We start from the raw sequence: 19,286 nt of genomic DNA, 5'->3' as shown, positions 1-19,286 counted from the left end.
AGCTGATGGGTGGAGACACCACATAGGACATGATGCTGCTGCCATCTTCTGGTGTGCGCGGCCCAACCGAGGAAGCAACTATGATCATCATGGGGGAGCCCAACAGAAAGTATGTAAATATTCCTTTTACTCTCTGTGCGGAGTTTAGTAGCTTAATAAAGTGTCTTCTATTAATAGTTAATGCATTATGTGGAATATTCAATGCCCTAGACTTTACTGTCAGCACTCAGAAGTTTGTGTCTGCTTTGGTAAGAAGCTGCAGGGCACTTGGAAGATCTGTGACATTACTATGTATGTGTATGTATACTGTGTATGTATGTATGTATGTGTGTATGTATGTATGTGTATATATGTGTGTATATATATATATATATATATATATATATATATATATATATATATATATATATATATATATATATATATATATAACTTTTCATGGACTTGTCACACTGGAAATGTTACGGCTAGAAGATTCGGCTGTTCTGGTGGGAGAGACAGTTCGGCTCCTGCTTCTCCTTGAAGACATCGGTGGTCCTCCTCACTGTATCAAGAAGATCCGTCCCTCCTTCAGGCTTTATATCTGCGAGAGAGACTGACGGGGAGGCATAGCCCGTCGGAAGCCCCCCTCAGAAGATTAGTGGCTTCCTGGCTTCCTCTGTGGCCCTTGCGAGCCCGGTGGATTATTATTACCACCTCGCTTTCTTCAAGGCGAAGCGCCGCACCTTGAGCTTCAATTTAAAAGAAAAAAAAAAGTGGTGCAATGGGCCAAACATTCCACTGGTTTCCATGGTGATTGTTCCACGCGTAATCACAAAGTTAATCTTCATAAACAAGGAAGTTTCCTTTAACGTAGTGCGGGTTTTCTAAATGATTTCTAAAGTGTATAGAAGCCACCAGCAGTAAGTAACCCTCTGATTTCCGTACCCGGGAACTTTCTAAATGAGCTGACCCTGAGACTTTGGAAATATTAACCCTTTAATATCTCATTGTGAAGATTCTATGTACTGACTCGACAAACGTGTTACCCGAATACTGATCTTTGTGGAAACCCTGGACTGTCATTATTTAAAGATGCGCTTGAGTCACCTGCATTCAAGCAGAGATATTAACCATAAAATACCGGTAGCAAAAGCACCAATTCGGAGTCTGATATATGATCACGGAAATGTAGAGTAGGAAGGACTCCGCTCCAGACCCTGTGACTCTGAGAATCTACCCTTCAACCTGAGTTTGGGGCAAAACCTCGAATTCCCAGGTATGCCCAGTAGAGGGGAAACCAGCAGTCCCACCTGCCGCCTCAGAACTTCTTAGAGGCCAAGAGAGGTGGTTCTATCAAATACAATGGGTGGCCTAGAAGATCAGGCCAAACATGGCTATAAATGATTGAATAGACATTAATATTTTAGAGCTTCTTGATCCAAAGGGAAATCTGATTGAGTTTTTGGAGTCCAGAAGGGAATGTTCTGGCAAAATTAGATTAATTTAGAAAAATAGCTTAATTGGGTTTTTTTTTTTTTGCCAGTAAGGATAGATAGAAAGTTGAACTTGATGACCTCCTATGATTTACTGGAACCTCCTATGGTGCAGGGCTTGTCCATTTTGTATCTAATTGCTCCCTTGTTATTAAGGGATCCACGTGAGATCCGGTTTGGTGAAACGAAGGCTCTAACGGTGGAAACCGGAACTATGTGTGCTGTTTGATAACACCGTGCTGGCAAACGGGAGATGAAAGTTGTAGAAAACAAATGAAAACACAGTTACGTAATTATTTTATATATCCGTCAGTTAGTTCAAATTTGTATAAACAAACAGGGCCTAGTAAACAACTTTTGAGGCATGTCTGTGCATGCACGGAAATCGCAAATTAAGGAGGGATCCTGTTTTCTTTTTTATTGTGTTTTGCAGATGAGGTCATGATAGCGTAGTCTTTTGTTTTTATTTTGTTATTTTTAAGAAAATAGAATTTGTGATAAACATATGTTTGTTTAGAAATCATCTATTTGCTAGAAGTAATGCATAGCCTGCTGTTTGTTGGAGTGGTGGCCCCTAGGGACTGGCCATAGTGAAGTTAGGGAGTTGAAATGTTTAAACTGGTCAGAACCCTTAATTAGTCGCTTAATTCTATGGTACCCCAAGGCAACGCCGATGACTCTTTATATCCATTGATGGGATCTAAATGAGCAGTCTGCGCATGTACACTAGATCCGGTGGCGCTGTGTTCCATGGGACAGACAACTGCTGCAATTTAAACGACACTCATTTACCTTTAGAAATAGGGATAACATTAGACCGGGAAAAAGGTGGTATTACTGGCAGACAGGTGCTGAGGGGGTTTCATCCGGAACTCTATTGCTCTGTCCTACCGGGGTCTACCTCTGTGCCCCACTCGTTTCCCAAACCGGGTGATTTGTATGTTTGCCTGGTTGTCAGGACTGTCCTGGTTGATTTGGGAGTATTGGCCTTTGTGCAGGAATCAGGAAATAGCTGGAAGATAAGGAATATCTGAATCCTATTTGGAATATGTTTACCGAACGGGTTCTCCGTATTGATTCATGCGACGAGTTAGTTTGCCGAAAAGCCCACTTTATTTAAATTCGCTGAATACATGGTTCCCGTGTGCCTTTATCTTATAACCAGTGATTCTGATTAGAATCTGGACGCGCGGGCACATAGCTGTCCCTTACCGTGAAGCATTTCCCCCGTCTCGGCACCGAGCTGGATATTACATACTGATTTATGGGCTTGCAGATTGACCGCTTTATAAATAGCAGAATTAGAATGAGCCTATAAATACCGAGCATGCGGCTTCACGCGCCGACGCGGCCCTCGTGGCTTTCCAGCAGGAAAAACACGACCCATAGCCAGTTCTTCAACGTTAAATATACCGTTGAATATAATTTTCATTGTTGCAAACGTCAAGTCGTCGGAATGATGCCGAACCTGTTGCCGGCGACGCTGTTGTTTACAGCAGCATGGATACTATGTTGTTTTTGGCCCCTTACATTTTACTTTCCTTTTGAGAAGTTTATAGTTTGTTTAAGTTTTGCGAGCTTGGATTATATTTGCCCCGACCCGTATTTAATCCGGGACAACTGGATATCAGTTTTTCTGCAGATGGAAAAAAAATCTTCATACTCCTCCCGTAAAACAGTTCTTACCCCAAATATTTGTTTACAAAGATTTTTATATAATGTGTAAGATTGTACTAATTGTATGATGAGCCCATGGAGTGGGGGAGGGGTGCTGATGGCACTTTCTAGCCTGGGGGCAGGCCCCTTTCCCCCCCCATAACATACTTACCGTACATACACACACACACTCTCACACGCTTACACTAAAACATGCTTACTCCATCGCACCTGATTATCGTGCCCATAGCCTTTCCTTTTGGCTATAGCTTTTAGCGTGGGGTCACGTGATGTTGCGTTATATGAAGTGCCGTGTTTATTGAGCTAAGATTGTTCACTGACCCGTAGAAAAATGAGTATCCGCCCCTTTAAAATGCAGTGGTAGTGTTGATTAGCGTGTATAGCGTGCCAAGTTGCATGTTACACTATCCACGCCAAATGCACACGCGTCTGCCAGCCCATCAATCCCCAGTATGAGCGAGGGTCTCTCACTCTGCTCTAAGCCTTTGCTATCGAATGTCAGCTCTGTGGGTTTCACCTTTGTCGCTATGTCGGGCAGCATTGACCACAAATCAAATGATTTGGATTCGGCTAAGCCTGATGGGAAGTGTATTCAACAAGAGATGAGGCATTATGCTTGATATGATTGTTGTCATGCTTTGCTGTGCAATTAACACACCCTTTGTGTGTTTGTATTTGTACGCACTGATATAGTGCTGTCATTTTGGGGTTTATTCACTAAATGAAGAGTTATTTCAACTCTCGCAAGAAGGGCTGAGCTGGCGCTGTATAATGCAAGGTTCATACCTCCCAACTTCAACCCCCAGCGAATTGGGACGCACAGGGGTAGAGTATCACTGAAACTGGTGGAATCCCACTAAGCTAACAATACGCAGCAGCTTTGGTTTTTAAAAGTTCGTAAGAGTGACTCTATTGGTCGCCGACAGAGGGCTTCTCTGCTATCAACCAATGGTGGGCAGCTGCTCTTCATTGGTTGATGCTAGGCGAGCCCTCTGGTGGCGACCAATAGAGTCGCTCTTACAGACCTTTAACTCATGACACCGATTAGTCTCCCCAGGCCAAGTTGCTCTGAGGTGTAACTTGCCCAGTGATTTGCCAGTGGGACTAAAATCCCTGGTCCTCCGAGGCCAAGTTGCTCAGAGCGGTTGTCTAAGACTAACCACACTGAGGCTTGGCTTGGTAAGAACGGGGACTTCAGTCTCTGTGACAAAGGGCAGGGCATGGAGCAAGTTGGCCTGGGGAGTCCATTGGTTTCAGAAGTTTAAGGTCTGTAAGAGCGACTATGTTGGTTGCCGGCAGGGGCCTCATCTGGCATCAACCAATGAAGGGCAGCTGCTCTTCGTTGGTTGATGCCAGAGGAAGCCCTTGCCGGCAACCAACATAGTCGCTCTTATAGACCTTTTAACTCCTGGCACGATCCTTCAGGTTCCTGTTCCTGTTAACTCCTGCGTTGCTCTAGCCTAGACCAGGTAGGCTAAAGGCAGTGACTTTTATGGGGGGGATTAGCTAGGAGATATTAACAATGACAAACATAATAACCATTATGCAGGCCCAATAATGATCTTCTTGCTGGAGAATTACTGGAGTTTGTGTTCAAACTGCAAACTCCCACTTCCTAAATCCATAAGGCTTAATAACTGGAGGCAGAGATGTAGTCTGGGTTTGGGCAGCGGGTCCCTCCTGGGCGATGAGGTCTCCCTCTCCCTGTTGGCTGCTCAATGGGCCAACTATAAGGAAGATCTCTGATCACCCCAACCAGGCCACTTATACTATACCAGGTCATCACAGCCTCCAAAGCCTGCTTTAAAAGTCAGAGTGCCGGGATATGACATCATATAACTATGTAATATCCCTGTGCTCCACAGCGAGGGGGGGTAGCTTTGGGGGGCAGGTATAGGGCAGCTGCCAAGGTATGAATATGTGACTCATTGGAGGTATCTGGACAGTAACAGTTTTAATTGTAAGGCAATTTAAAGCAGATCTGTCACGGTTCTATACAATTCCAGTCCTTCCGTCCCAACAAACCCTGCAAATCCTTACAAGATGATGATGATTGTGGCCTCTTTGCAGCCGCAGGAACAGCCTTTTCAACTTCCTGTTCTCGGGATCTGAGTAATTATTTCTCCCCGTTAAGTTCTTTCTCCCATATTGTTAAGCTGCTGCTTGTTGTTGATTGTCTCAGGCAGTCTTTTAGGGGTAGATGAAGGAATGGTGGGAGCGATTCTATAATGCTGGCTGTGCCACGGGCTGCTGCCGATTTCAGCTTCTGTAAAGCAAACCCGAAAACTAACAATCCCCGAAACTTTCGCGCTGATTGACAAAAACCCCGCAAACTATAGGAAGTTTCATGAAACGGAAAACTGAGGGATCTCAATATGTAAACATGGGGGAAAGAAGAGCGAGGGGAGTATTTAATATGCAGGTACATTTATTTCAAAAGAAAAATGTAAGAACAAAAGGCATTAGATGTAATGTCAGGAAGGTTTACTTTACGCAGAAGGTGGATACGTGGAACAGCCTTCCAGAAGTGGTAGATCTTAATACAGTAAAGGCAGTGAAACGTGTGTACAGTTGATTAAAGTTTAAAGGGGCAGATTATGCGCGCGTATTGGATCTGATCTTTCATCAGATTCCCCAAGAATCCGATTCGTTGTGACATCTCCAGGAAACAATACTAAATTAATAATTTAACCCCTTGTATTATATAGATGTTGATTTTATATATATATATATATATATATAATCTATTTTGACTGATGGTCAGGCATGAATTAGTCAGGAACACCCCGCGCAGGACTCCTATAAACACGGATTAGGAGATTACAGTTCGCTTTAAAGGGATTCTCCTGTTTCATGACCATGTATGAGCTTTTTATACAAGGCCGTTTATCTTTAAGAACGCTTTTCTTAAATGTCAATCACCTCTGTGCTCCGTCTCTGATTGGTTTCCTCCCCTATTCCCCGCCTATCTTTATTCTCACTCAGGGTTTCCTGCCCAAGATTACAGGGTCTGCATTTCTTTACAACCATACTAGCTTTATGCTGCACCAATCAGCGCTTGGCTTTTATTTTAACCAGTGGCTGAATCTTCGTCATCCCGCCCTATCTGTTGTATCCTTAAATACTATTGGCTAAAAGGCGAAGCCTGTGGCGGTTTTGGATTTTGCCCACTGTGAACAACGTTGGTGGTAATAGGTCCGTTGTGCTGTCCATCAAAGCGGTGCCGCGCCTTCCAAGCCAATCCACTTCCGAGCCTTTAAAGATTGAGTTGCTGATTGGTTAATGCTAAGAGCAGTGGGTTAGGTTGCGTCCTTGGTATATGTAGCCGGCAGCTGAGCACGCCGTTGCTTGTGCCGACGCTGTGTGTGGTTTAACAAGGCTGCCGCCGGAGCATAAGAGCCCGCCCCAAGCCGAACCGTCTGCAGGTAATTAGCTGTCCCCTTACTTACCTCAGCCATACCGCACACACCGTGGTGGCTCGGTGTTCGGTCTCCCGCCTCATTCTCTCGCTTTCTTATCCTCTTTCTCCTTGACTCGCATCCACTATAATCCCGCTGGTTGCGGCCTACTGCTCGCCTCATACACACTTCCTATGAGACACGCGTTGTGTCGGCTGCACCCAGCGGGAATTAATTTACCTTTCTGGGATTAATGGGCCCGGTAATCATACATTTAATATTCTCACTTTAGGCGGTAATGTACTTTTTACGGGGGCTCCGAAACTACTAGAAATACACACCCCGATTTTAGCTAACATGGTGAAGATGATAACGTCTGAAAGGCTTCCGATCTAAATCTCTTCTTTGTGTATTATCTACCGGAAGAAGAGACCTAGATGGTCTGAAAAGCTTACAATCTATTATCATATAAGGGTGTCCTTACCGGGTTTTTAATTCTTTGAGCATCTTTCACAGCATGCGTTAATTTATAAGCCGGCTGGATATCTCAGCCATGTGCTGGGCCCGAGTAGCCCTTTCTCGCTTTGTTAGACTGCAGCTCCCACTCGTCAAGCCAAATCAGGATACGAGGCGTCGCATGGGCCTCGGATAGTAAAATGGTAGCCATGGCTGTGCGTTTTTGTTGATCTCTGGATGTTTCCTTTCACGGCTTCTACAAAACCATTCCGACTGGCTGTAGGATGTTTGGTCTGGCTACCGCTGACTACTTAGATTCGTCTATAGCTACACCCAGGGCCAAAAGGAGCAATCCAGCATTACTGGGGCTTTTATATGCTCCTTCTGTTGTCTTTCTTCCGAGGCAGCCTCATTAGATGTGGCGAGGTAGTCCGTCAATGGGTTTCCTGCTAGGGAAGCCTGATCTGGTTTTTAAGTCTTTTGTGGGGGTTTTGGGGTATTTTTAACAATTGAGGTGCCAGATGGTCCAGCCTAATTGTCACATGACGCAGGCATTATTAGCATAAAGTATTCTGTGTTTGCAGTACCTATGGTAGTTCCCAGAAGCACCGGAACTGTTTTTCAATTTTTACACAAGTTCTAGAATAGGGTGGTTTGAATTGTCACATTGTGACGCTACTGAAACTAACAGTGAAATCTTAAAGAAATGGGGCGACGGAGCCGCTTCTCATACACATACCCCGCTACGGTGCATCATCCCTAGCAACCCGTATTATGTTTCTGCTGATTGGTCGGTTCCTGTGGCGCTAGAAAAAGAAAAACCCTCCCTTTTTTATACTTAATATTCAATAGAGAGTAGTGGAAATGGTTACTGTGCATGTTCCTGGAGTTGGTGGACAATGCGATCCAGCTATATTCTATTTCTTAAACCTATGGCCATTTCCTTAGCAGCAGAGAACGATGGCTGCAATGCCAGGACAATGTATATACAAAGTGGTCAAGAACTGCCGCTTTCTGCCGTTAAGGAGTCTTACCTTGTGATTCCCGTTCACGAGCGACATCTCTGTAAGGATCTCCCTAGTGTTAAGATCCCGTTTAGTAAGATCGCCTTTAGTTAACATGAAAGCGAGAGGCTGGTGATATTACGACAGAAAGCACACATACACGCTTTTATTGTCTAAAACATGGCTTGGGAACCACCTGATCACCATGGCGACAAGAATCTGCTTCCTGGGGCCTGGAATTTGGCTGGAGACCATTCTCCGCCCAGCCTGGCACACGGAGTCTGAGCGCAGGAATATGACATCATTTCCTGGCGCTCACATGGAAGCAGCGTTTGTGTGGACTGGCTCCTAAATCCCAACCAAACTTGTCAGGCCCTGGCTGGATATACGGTGCTGGTGCGCCTTTAAGAAATGTAAGCTAAAGCTATTTCCAGTTGCCATAAATAGTCCATCCTGCCCCGGATAGCCTTTCAGTGTGTAGTTTATCTCGGTCGAACCGCTTTGCCTTTGTCACTTAACTAAAACTAAACTCTATTTAAACACGTTTGATTTCTCCTGGCTGGAGTCGGCTGTTGCTTATAACTATGCCGCCATTAGCTTTACTAACGTGTTTGTACTTGGTGTATATAAGCCTCAAGGCTTTCCGAGTACTTCTTGCTTTGCTTCTACTACCTTGGATCTCACCCGTTAAACATTATACGTTCAAAAATGTCTTTCCGATCGCGGTCGTGCTGCGCGTGTAGCTTCTTTGTAACATTTATGCTTTTTGCTAACATTTTCTAGCAGGCTGTTCTGCACACACTGTACTCGATGTGTGCAAAGCTACTCGCTTTTAAAATGTAACGGTTATGATATTCTCCAAAAAAGACATTAATGCTCTTAAATATTCCAATTAAAGGTGCTGTTCCACTTTGAATTTAATAGTAATAGAAATGTCACATTTAGTACTATTGAATGCCCAAGCCCCTTCGCAGAATCTTGGTCCATGAATGTTTTGCCAGGCGCTCTTGCCATGTGCCGCAAAAAAGCAGACGCTGGTAGGTTGCCATAGAAGCTGCTAAGCTTCTTAAATTGAAGCTTTCTTGTGTATTAACACTTAAGCAAATAAACTTAAAGGCAATAAATGTTTTGTCTGAACATTTGTCCCTGCTTGCCTAGCAGGTTAGTGCAAACCATATGACAGATGCGCCTTGTCCAGTGTCTAAATGAAACCCTTCCCGGGTGACGGGGAGTAGGGCTCGTCACTTAGGTAATATGATCAGAGAGGTCTAAGACTATATATAAAGCGTAGTTTTGTGTTTGGCAGACACAATCCATGCGTTCCAATTTTAATGTCTCTCCCTGGCTATGAATTTTCTTTCCTTTCAGCAGTGTGTAGCTCTGATTCAACTCAATGTATTTAATGCTTGGCGGAATAGGTGCCAGTAGATCAGTGCAGGAACAGATGGCGAGTGCTTGGGTCGCAGCAGGTGTGACCTTATAGCAGATTGCTATCCATGTCTTGCCTTCCAAACAATCCTTAATCAAAGCCCAGATGCTTGGTGCTTTTAGGGACACTGGTATTTATATATATATATATATATATATATATATATATATATATATATATATATATATATATATATATATATATATATATATATATATAATTTTAGGTTGTTAACCACTTTTGCTATAGCTTGGCACTTCTGGGTACACACCAAGGTTAAAACAATAATAATGCCAGAAGAAAGATTTTTGTCATTTGCTCAATTAATGTGTAGACCTCTGCAGCCAGACAACATGAAAACTCTAAAAATACCCAAATAACAGTGGGTGTTGGGCATGGGGTTCAGTACTGGAAAACAATGCATTCTATTGAAGCTGCTCATGTCAGACTTAAAAATAAATCAAAAGATCATTCAAGCAAGTAAATCTTCAGAAAGTGCTGGGACCTGGCACTATAGGACTTTACTGAGAGGGTGGCAGATAAGTAGATCAGCCTACCATTAGAAGTGGTAGAGGCTAATAGTGAGGGAATTTAAAAATGTATCAAATAGGCATAAAGTTATCTTGAATCTATATTGGAGTTGGCTGCCCTTAGGTTTTCTGTCAACTGCTTATAGGCACATAACACCACATACAGCAACTGTTTTTTGCTTATCAGTATGTGCTTCTGCCACTTCTTTGAAATGATTACACCATTTAATGATGAGCAGGTATCAGAAATGCAAATGCCTCAAAACTATCCTTTCTATGGCTTCAGAGTTTTATATAATGTGTGCATGTAATGTGTGTGTGCATGTAATAATAAAGCTTTCTTTACTTTCAGATTTCAGTTGACCAAAGAAATGGTGATGGAGAAGCCAAGTCCCCTGCTTGTCGGGCGGGAATTTGTGAGGCAGTATTATACTCTGCTTAATCAGGCACCAGACTTCCTACACAGGTAGGCTTTCTTTATTGTGTTAAGAGTTTTAAAAAAGTATTTACATAGATCGTGATAATCTAAGGTCATGTTGTCCTCTCTAGGTTCTATGGTAAAAGCTCTTCCTACGTTCATGGTGGTTTGGACAGCAACGGAAAACCTGCAGATGCTGTCTACGGCCAAACTGTAAGTATATACTAAATTGACATTCTTTTTTTGAGTAATGTTTTCATAGTTGATATAAACGTCTACTTCTGCCTTCTGCAGGATATTCATAAGAAGGTCATGTCCTTGAACTTCAAGGATTGTCGTACAAAGATACGTCACGTTGATGCCCATGCTACACTGAACGATGGAGTAGTGGTTCAAGTTATGGGGGAGCTGTCCAACAACAGGCAGCCTATGCGCCGGTTTATGCAGACCTTTGTCTTGGCTCCTGAGGTAAGGCTTAATCCAACATTTCCTAGCTTACTCTGTGCCAAAGATGTCTCACAGTAAAATCCTATTGTGATAATATATATATTTGCTTTCTATTTTCATTTAGGGCTCTGTGGCAAATAAGTTTTATGTCCACAATGACATATTCCGTTACCAAGATGAGGTTTTTGGTGACTCTGACACAGAACCCCCTGAAGGTATGTGTTCTTACAACGCTTAAATCACAAGCATTTACGTACGGTGCTGCGGCTCAGTTGCCGTATGCTTCTTGCAAACCCTCAATTACTGACTGCTCCAAAAGTCTGGTTTAGGATGCATGTTTTTAGCATGTATTGTATGTGGAAATGTGCAGCATAGGCTTCACCAAAGTGTGAATGAATTAATTCTGGAGTGTCATGAATGGTAATGATAAAGTTCTGCAGTCAGGCACTCTTCACACATGTTAATTGTTTAGATATTTGTCTTCTGCACTGTATGTAGTAATTAAATTTTAGATATTAAAGTAGCACTAGTTAACCTAACATTTTGGCAGAACTGTAATCCCCCCCCCCTTTTTCTTTTCAAGAATCTGATGAGGATGTTGATGAGCCAGAGGAGAGGCAACAAAGCCCAGAAGTGGTTGCGACAGATGATGGTGCATACTATGACCAACCTGGAAGGTATTTTCGCCTTGGATATAATACTTTTAAATGCTAATGTTTTGGGTTTTTTTAAATTGTTTTTTGTGTACATGTGCATTGGTGTCTCTGACTTATGGATGTTAACCTTGTTTTCTTTTAGCAACAATGAGCTGGATGAGCAGTTGGATGAACAGCCTTTGGAAGTGGAGCCGGAACCTGAGCCTGAGCCAGAACTGGAGCCTGAGCCAGAAGCTGTAGAAGAGAAATGTGAGGCTGTCTCCGAGGAGCCTGCTCCAGAAGAGGAAGAAGTGGTGGAAAAGAGTCCCTCTCCTCTTCCTGCAGATCCTGCTCCAGCAGTACAAGAGGATTCTAGGGTAGGTTACTTAAGAGCTCTTGTTACTAAAACTTTAGTGGAAAAGGTCAAACAAAGGGAAAACGCTTAGGCTAGTAGAGCAGCAAGTGAATGTGTTGCACAAGGGGGTTATGCATTTTTTTCTAATTTTGTGCAGATATTTTCAGAAAATAACATTTATTAACACTTCTAGGCATTCTCTTGGGCATCTGTGACCAGCAAAAACCTTCCACCCAGTGGAGCTGTCCCTGTATCTGGGATCCCACCACATGTTGTCAAAGTACAAGCATCCCAAGTAAGTTGTTTGCCTCGTTTTATGCTGTCTGGTTGCACTTTTCATACAAGTCAATGGATGTCGGTATTAAAACAAAACATGAATCAAACTATTTAGTTGATGGCTTCATCCAATTTACACAACCTTTTTATGTTAGTGTTTTTAACACTATGGTTGAATAGTGTAAGCAGAAAATCCAGTGTTTAATTCTCTCTACCTTTATATTGTAGCCTCGGCCAGATTCAAAATCCGACACCCAAGCAGCACAGCGGCCACCACAACAACGTGATCAGAGAGTCAGAGAACAGAGGCCTACGGTACCACCTCCACGAGGCCCTAGACCTGGTGAGTGGACTTGGATGTGTCTTCAGAAACATCTGCCACGGTATAGATCGTACTCTTAATACACCCAGTATCTACTTTCCGCATATTCACAAACATTCTCCCCCCTGCAGTGAGAGAAGGCGAGACGGGTGAATTGGAGACGAGGCGCATAAATAGGTATCCAGATAGTCACCAGCTCTTTGTTGGTAACCTGCCTCATGATGTAGACAAAGCAGAGTTGAAGGATTTCTTCCAAAGTAAGTGCAGCTTATGTATTACCTTTGATGTCGGCTTGAATAAATCTTTACATTTCTAATAATAATCTCTCTGCACCCTCTGTTTTACAGCATATGGAAATGTTGTGGAATTGCGTATAAACAGTGGTGGAAAGCTGCCTAACTTTGGCTTTGTGGTATTTGATGATGCTGAACCAGTTCAAAAGATCCTGAGTAACAAGGTAGGTAGCCATTTGGATGCTTTGCTTTAAATTGCTATCGCTACTTAATTTTTACACTAACTGTGGTTTAGGCACTAAAAAAGTTTGCACAGAATTCCAAAAGTCCTTACTAATTTTGAAATCTATTAATAAAAAAAAAATCTCACATATCTTAGAAAGTGATATGTAATACTTGCATTTAAGATGAAGTGAGTTTTAACAGAATATCGAAGGCTAACATACCCAATACAGCATAGCTTGGATTATAAAATCTGTCAAACCTCAATTCCGAATGGATGACTTTGGATAAAACTGCACTGATAAGGAAGCTTAAGACTTTCCCCCTATGCGTCCCAAGAAGATGTACAGCATTCTTAGCGTATTTGTTTCTCTCTACAGCCTATTGTGTTCAGGGGTGATGTGCGTCTTAATGTGGAAGAGAAGAAAACTCGTGCTGCAAGAGAGGGTGATCGTCGTGGCGATAGACCTCGTGGTATTGGAGGTCCACGTGGAGGTCTTGGAGGTGGTCTAAGAGGACCACCTCGTGGTGCAATGTCTCAGAAGCCTGGCTTTGGAGCTGGAAGGGGTGGTATGCAAGGCCCACCACGTCAGTGAATTCTGTTCATGACCCCTTTTCAGTGAGTCTTTTACATCAAAGGGCACAGTCTTCATCTGTCCTGCAGCCTTCAGAAACTTGTGCCGTGGGTATCTTGGCATCTTGCCCTAACATGACAGACTGCTACACTTCACCTGTCCAATCCCACCTTTCTTGTTGCAATTTTTTTTTGACTTCTTGATCCTTGTCTCAGAATCCACCATATGTTGAACATTTATTTTAGCGAAAAATGGATTCTTAGCAAAAAAAAAAAAAAAAATCCCCAAACCATATTTTCAGGAATCAAAAGGAATGGAACTTTCTGACATAAAAAAACTCCAAGGACGTTCATTAAAAGCTCTGTTTTTTTGTCGCCTGGATCGCTGTCCGTGGCATATAGATCACAGCCCTGTATAGGGAGGCCTACAGTTCTAAGTGTGAAGTATTTGGTCTTGATAGTAAATCTACTGAGGCTACGAGTAGTAACAAAGAACGTAGCTCGATATAGCTACAAAAAAACACCTCCAAGCTATTTTACTGCAAAACAAAGATTGTGTTTAAAATTTCTATAATATCTTTTTATACAAGTCGGTCAAGGATTAAAGAAATAATGAAACTACTGTTTTACCACTCAGATTTTGGGATAGGTTTTAAATGTCTGGCTACTTGACTCTAAAACATCTGAATTTGTGAAATATTTTTTTTTTTCTTTGTTTTAGTTTGTATTTGTAAAAAAACAAAAACTTCAAAAAGAAATTTTGTGCCTTCTATTTATCTCATTCCAGTCAAATTAAAATAAAAAAAAAATCTAAAAAAAAAAAAAAAACCCGCAATGCTCCAGCTGCTATTTGGGGAGGGATCCGATCTTAAAGGATTTATACGACTAAACTTGAAACCGTCTGTAATACATAATGAACTGACAGCTGACCACTTGGGGGTGTCCTGTTTTTGGTTTTTGGCCAATTTTTATTGCACAACATGCGTGATTGAAAGTATTTTTGTTTGTGTATAAAATTGTCATTTCTTCCAAGCCAATTTAAATGAATCCTTGAAATGATGAAAGCGGGCCTGTCATTGACAGACGTTTTAGTGACTGTCCATTGTTGAAATTGCGAGCGTCTATTTAACACTTTATACTATCCTGATGCCCCATCCTATACTGCAGTCTTTGTCCCATCTGCTGGCTTTGAGATAAAAGATGAATACTTAAAGGATATATATTTTATTTTTAATACAACCAGTATACGGTTATTACAATCTGATTCACTTTACCAGTTTGCCAAGTGTGTGTGTAATTAGATATACATCTCCATAACTGATCTGAGTTTTAATCTCACTCCTTGGCTGATGTTCCTTGCCAGCCCTTTTTATGATGCATGTGTTGACATGTTCCCTTACTTTGTGTGTTTTTAGAGTGTCTAAAACCTTTTAACTGTTCTACAGTACCACTTTTGAGTGGTCTGTAACTCATTTAGTCTTATGGGGCAGATTAAAAGGCAATGACTTATGTTTACCAAGAGTAAGGACCTGTCCTGTGATGCTTGTAATTGAAAATGGACAACTTTCACGAGGTTGTAAATTTAGATCATTTACATTGCATGCTCTGCAGAATGCTATAAAATAAGCCTGTTCCTAGAATCCCATCTAATACCACCCTCTATTCACTTCCTCACCTTGTTTTAAAGGCAAAAAATATCTTAACGTGTTTGGTATAAATCAATATAGATGTAGCTTTTAAGAAAACATGGTTGTATTTCCTATGGATGTAGGCTGCAGTTGATAGTCACAACGCTTTCCCAAATTGATTTTTTTATGGCAAGGCTGAGTTTTTCTCCATAGACTTTCATCAGCCAGTATGTACAATGGAGACTGTTTACACCAAGCAGTATGGTAACTGGTTGGGGCGTTTTGTCTAGTAGATTGGCTAGAACACATACAAAGGGTTAATATTCAGTGGCCGGAAAATATTCAAAAATGTATTGACATTGTGTTATTGTTTGACATTTTCCTTTACTTAGAGAAGATATACAGGTGGATGAACATATCTAAAATCGGATTAATGAAGGAAGGGGTGTGTCCTAGGACCTGTACTTTGGGACATTTCAAACAAGAGACTAGGGTATGGTCAAAGACTTACAAATGAGGATAAACTCAATGTTCATCGTTATTTTTGTTGTAGAAATCAAATGTGTAGGTGGAGTAGCACCTTGGTACTATTCCACAATCCCTAGATTTTCTTTATTCTCTTGTAGCCCTTCATCTAAATATTTCCAGAAAAGAGGCTAAGGAGGTTGGACATCCAAATAGCTTAAAATTTTTTATGTAGACCCGCATACAAGAGGGAAGGGCTCGTTAAGGTTACGGTTTATAGGATCTTTTCATGGAAGCTGAGGGCAGTATACAGGGCATGGTAGGCTGTTAACCACACTGGAGTGTGTTGAGCCATTTTGGCTGGGACGTGGACGCATCAAACAAAGGATTTCAAATGGGTGAGGTTCATACGCCGAAATGACAAGAAGCAAAATGAGTATCTGATCACCCAGCCACTAAATCTGCAAAATACTTGGACAAAATGTGATTCCTGTTGGCTGTAACTGCATCCTTCTTCCGTTTAATGGCAACTACAGGGCTCTCCTAAACCAGCTCTATCCTGTTTAATGACAGTATATGCCTTTAACACGGATACAATCCTAACTTATGTCTCCAGGTGCATTCTAAACTTCTGTTTTTGAGAAGCAGGAAACATCGCAAGATGTGACCAGCATCTGACATTGCCTTAAGACTGCTTGGTGCTGACAAGTTACTACAATTGGCAATTTAGTCAAGGTAAGACTGGACTTGGTGTCTTGGACTTTCAGTGTCACAGATTTTTGTGTAATGTAATGCACATAGCTTGTGCTTTTTGACTAGTGGTCAGTGCGGTTATTTTGCGGATCTTTGAGTTCTCATGAAACCAGCGTTTGCTTAGCATCTTGTACTGAAGCCCCATCTCCTTTCTCCACTCCACCCTTATGAATGGAAGCAAACAACAGCAATTAGCAACTTTACAACAGAATAGAGAAGTTAGAAAGGAACAATTGTGGATGTTGTCCATTTTTAGAGTGAGAAAATTATTCAAATGAGAAACATTCAAGACCGTTGCCAATAGTCCTAGGAGTGGACGTCCCAGCAAATTCACCCCAAGGTCAGACTGTGCATTGCTTAGGGCAATTGCAAAAACCCCAAGATTTACATCTCAGACTCTACAATTAGAAAAAGACTGAACAAGAATGCTTTGGAAGCCTCTAATGTCTAAAAGGAAGATAGCACGGCTTAAGTTTGCAATGTTGCATCTGAACAAACCACAAGACTTCTAGAACAATGTCCTTTGATCAGATGAAACCAAAGTAGAGATGCTTGACTGTAATGCGCAGCGCCATCTGCACAAACACCTCATACCAACTGTCAAGCACAGGGGCGGAGGGATGTTTTGTTGCCACAAGGCCTGGGAGTCAACCATGGACTCCTCTGCATACCAAAGTATTCTAGATTCAAATGTGTGGCCATCTGTCTGATAGCTAAAGCTTGGCTGAAATTGGGTCGCGCAACAGGACAATGATACCGAGCACACCAGCAAATCTACAACAGAATGGCTGCAAAAGAAAATAATCCAGGTGTTGCAATGGCCCAGTCAAAGACCAGACTAGAGCACTGCTCGGGACTGCTTTTTTTAATCCCTCCTTACCTGAACTGCGGGGTCCCGGTATTCCCGCGCAGTCCCGCAATGCTGCCTCCGTGTTGCTCCCTCACAGCGCCTCTTCTCTTGTTCCGCCCAGGAACACAGCAGAGTCGCGGGAAGTGACGTCACATCACGTGACTCCGTTGTGTTCCTGGGCGGAGCAAGAGAAGAGATGCTGTGAGGGAGCAGTGTAAAGGCAGCCTAGTGGGACTGCGTGGGGTTACCGGGACCCACGGGTACAGTGTCTGACCACCAGCAAGACCGCCCTTCCCGCAAGTTTTTTGGCGGGACCTGCATCCCAATGCAGTCCTGTAGACTAGACCTCAACCCGACTGAAATGCTGTGGAGGGACCTTAAGAGAGCTGTGCATAAACCTGTAAACCTAAATGAACCGAAGCAAAGTTGTAAAGAAAAGTGCCAAAATTCCTCCACAACGAGGCGAGACTGATAAAGTCATACAGAAAATGTTTATGTCAAGTTATTGCTATTGAATCATAAGGTGTACTTTGTTTTTTACACATGGCTTCTCCATTTTGTTTTTATTTTTGTTGAATAAATCATGACACGTAATACAGTTGTGCTCAAAAGTTTGCAGAAATTGTGAAATGTTGATTTAGAAAATATGACTGGTCATGCAAAAAACTTATTTAAGGCTAGTGAGCATATCAAGCCATTTATTACGACATAGTTCAGGGGTTTCAAAAGTTTTTTTCTGCGGTGGGCCACTTCATCAAAAATGCATGTGTGCGAGGGCCGCACTCATTTTTTACAGAGAGAAAATATGACCTTTTAGCTTTATAATGCATTAATATCATAATACAGGGTTAATTTGGCAATGATGAAAAAAATCATTCGACAAACCGGTTTTTGATCGTTCTATCAATACTAAATTACTTAAACAGTAAAACCAAATCATTCCACAAACCATTCAATACAAGTTTAGCCAAATAAAACTGCACAAGGCTTGAGCACTGTGGGTATTGATGGGGGGGCAGGGCTGGATTAAGAGCAGCATGGGCCTGGTGCTGAGGGTTTTGGTGGCCTGTTCATGGAAATAAATAGAAGCTTAACTCATCTGCATCCATGTGAAGTGGATAAAGATGACATCGGTGCTCGGCAGATAATACAAGATAGAATCTTATGTGATGGAATTGGGAGTACATCAGTACACTAAAAAAAAGTCATACACTGGACTCCTGGAATCTGAATTTACTGCCACTAATAATTTTCAATAAAATATGCAGGTTGAAATAGAGTAAATAACACAAAACCTTTACTTCCTCACTGATTTCTGGGCCTAGAAAGTTTTGTCCTCTGAAGTAAACGGAAAGTAAAGTGTCAGGAAACAGATGACCAAACACACAAACCAGGACAGGCTCTGCCACTCCGACACACACACACACACACACACACACACACACACACACACACACACACACACACACACACACACACACACACCCTCTCACAGACACCCAAACACACCAGAACAGGCTCTGCCACACCAACAACCAAACACACACACCAGGACAGGCTCTGCCACACCTAATCACACACACACCAGGACAGGCTCTGCCACACCTAATCACACACACACCAGGACAGGCTCTGCCACACCGACATCCATCCAAACACACACACCAGGATGAATGCAGCATGTTATCAGAAAATAGCGCACGAAAGCTGTGCGTGGGACGCTCTTGGACTTTCCAGCAGAATGATGACTCTACACACAAGGACAAAGTGAAGGTTCTGAAGTGGCCATTGCAGTCGCCTGACCTAAATATCATCAAGCCAGTCTGGGGAGATCTCAAACGTGGGGTTCATGCAAGACAGCCAAAGACTTTTCGCATTATGCCATGACCAATAGGCAGCGATACCACCTTGAAGAATTTGTGGCCTCATAGACAACTATTACTAAAGACTGCACACTGTCATTGATGCTAAAGGGGGCACAGTATTAAGAACTAAGGGTATGCAGACTTTTGAACAGGGGTCATTTCATTTTTTTCTTTGTTGCCATGTTTTGTTTTATGATTGGGCCATTGTGTTATAATCTAAAGTTGAATATGAATCCCATAAGAAATAACAAGAAATGTGTTTTGCTCACTCATG

At 42.3% G+C, this 19,286-nt stretch overlaps 1 protein-coding gene across 2 annotated transcripts; it reads left to right on the top strand.

The window, feature by feature from the left end:
- The first annotated feature begins 10 nt into the window (after nt 1–10).
- On the top strand, nt 11–14,383 carry G3BP1 (G3BP stress granule assembly factor 1). 2 transcript variants are annotated; one of them, XM_053461843.1, is made up of 12 exons: nt 11–109; nt 10,322–10,435; nt 10,519–10,600; nt 10,682–10,855; nt 10,959–11,049; nt 11,418–11,511; nt 11,633–11,846; nt 12,018–12,119; nt 12,329–12,443; nt 12,554–12,679; nt 12,770–12,879; nt 13,258–14,383. In XM_053461843.1, exons 1-12 carry the CDS (start codon nt 30–32, stop codon nt 13,471–13,473), a joined length of 1,518 nt encoding a protein of 505 aa, XP_053317818.1. In that variant the 5' UTR covers nt 11–29; the 3' UTR covers nt 13,474–14,383. The 2 variants fall into 2 exon arrangements, with proteins under 2 accessions (XP_053317818.1, XP_053317819.1); XM_053461844.1 differs by lacking the exon at nt 11–109 and adding an exon at nt 6,457–6,577.
- Nucleotides 14,384–19,286: the final 4,903 nt, after the last annotated feature.

Source organism: Spea bombifrons, chromosome 4 (genome assembly GCF_027358695.1).
Source record: "Spea bombifrons isolate aSpeBom1 chromosome 4, aSpeBom1.2.pri, whole genome shotgun sequence".
In the NCBI taxonomy this organism is placed as follows: domain Eukaryota; kingdom Metazoa; phylum Chordata; class Amphibia; order Anura; family Pelobatidae; genus Spea; species Spea bombifrons.
The sequence above is the reverse complement of the archived record's forward strand: the minus strand, read 5'-3'. Positions and strand labels throughout refer to the sequence as shown.

Bases quoted from the DNA above. Each gene is read 5' to 3' on its own strand.
- G3BP1 (XM_053461843.1), top strand. From the start codon at position 30: ATGATGCTGCTGCCATCTTCTGGTGTGCGCGGCCCAACCGAGGAAGCA. The intron at 110-10,321 runs GTATGTAAATAT...CTTTACTTTCAG, and splicing joins ATGGGGGAGCCCAACAGAAA to ATTTCAGTTGACCAAAGAAA. The intron at 10,436-10,518 runs GTAGGCTTTCTT...TGTCCTCTCTAG, and splicing joins GCACCAGACTTCCTACACAG to GTTCTATGGTAAAAGCTCTT.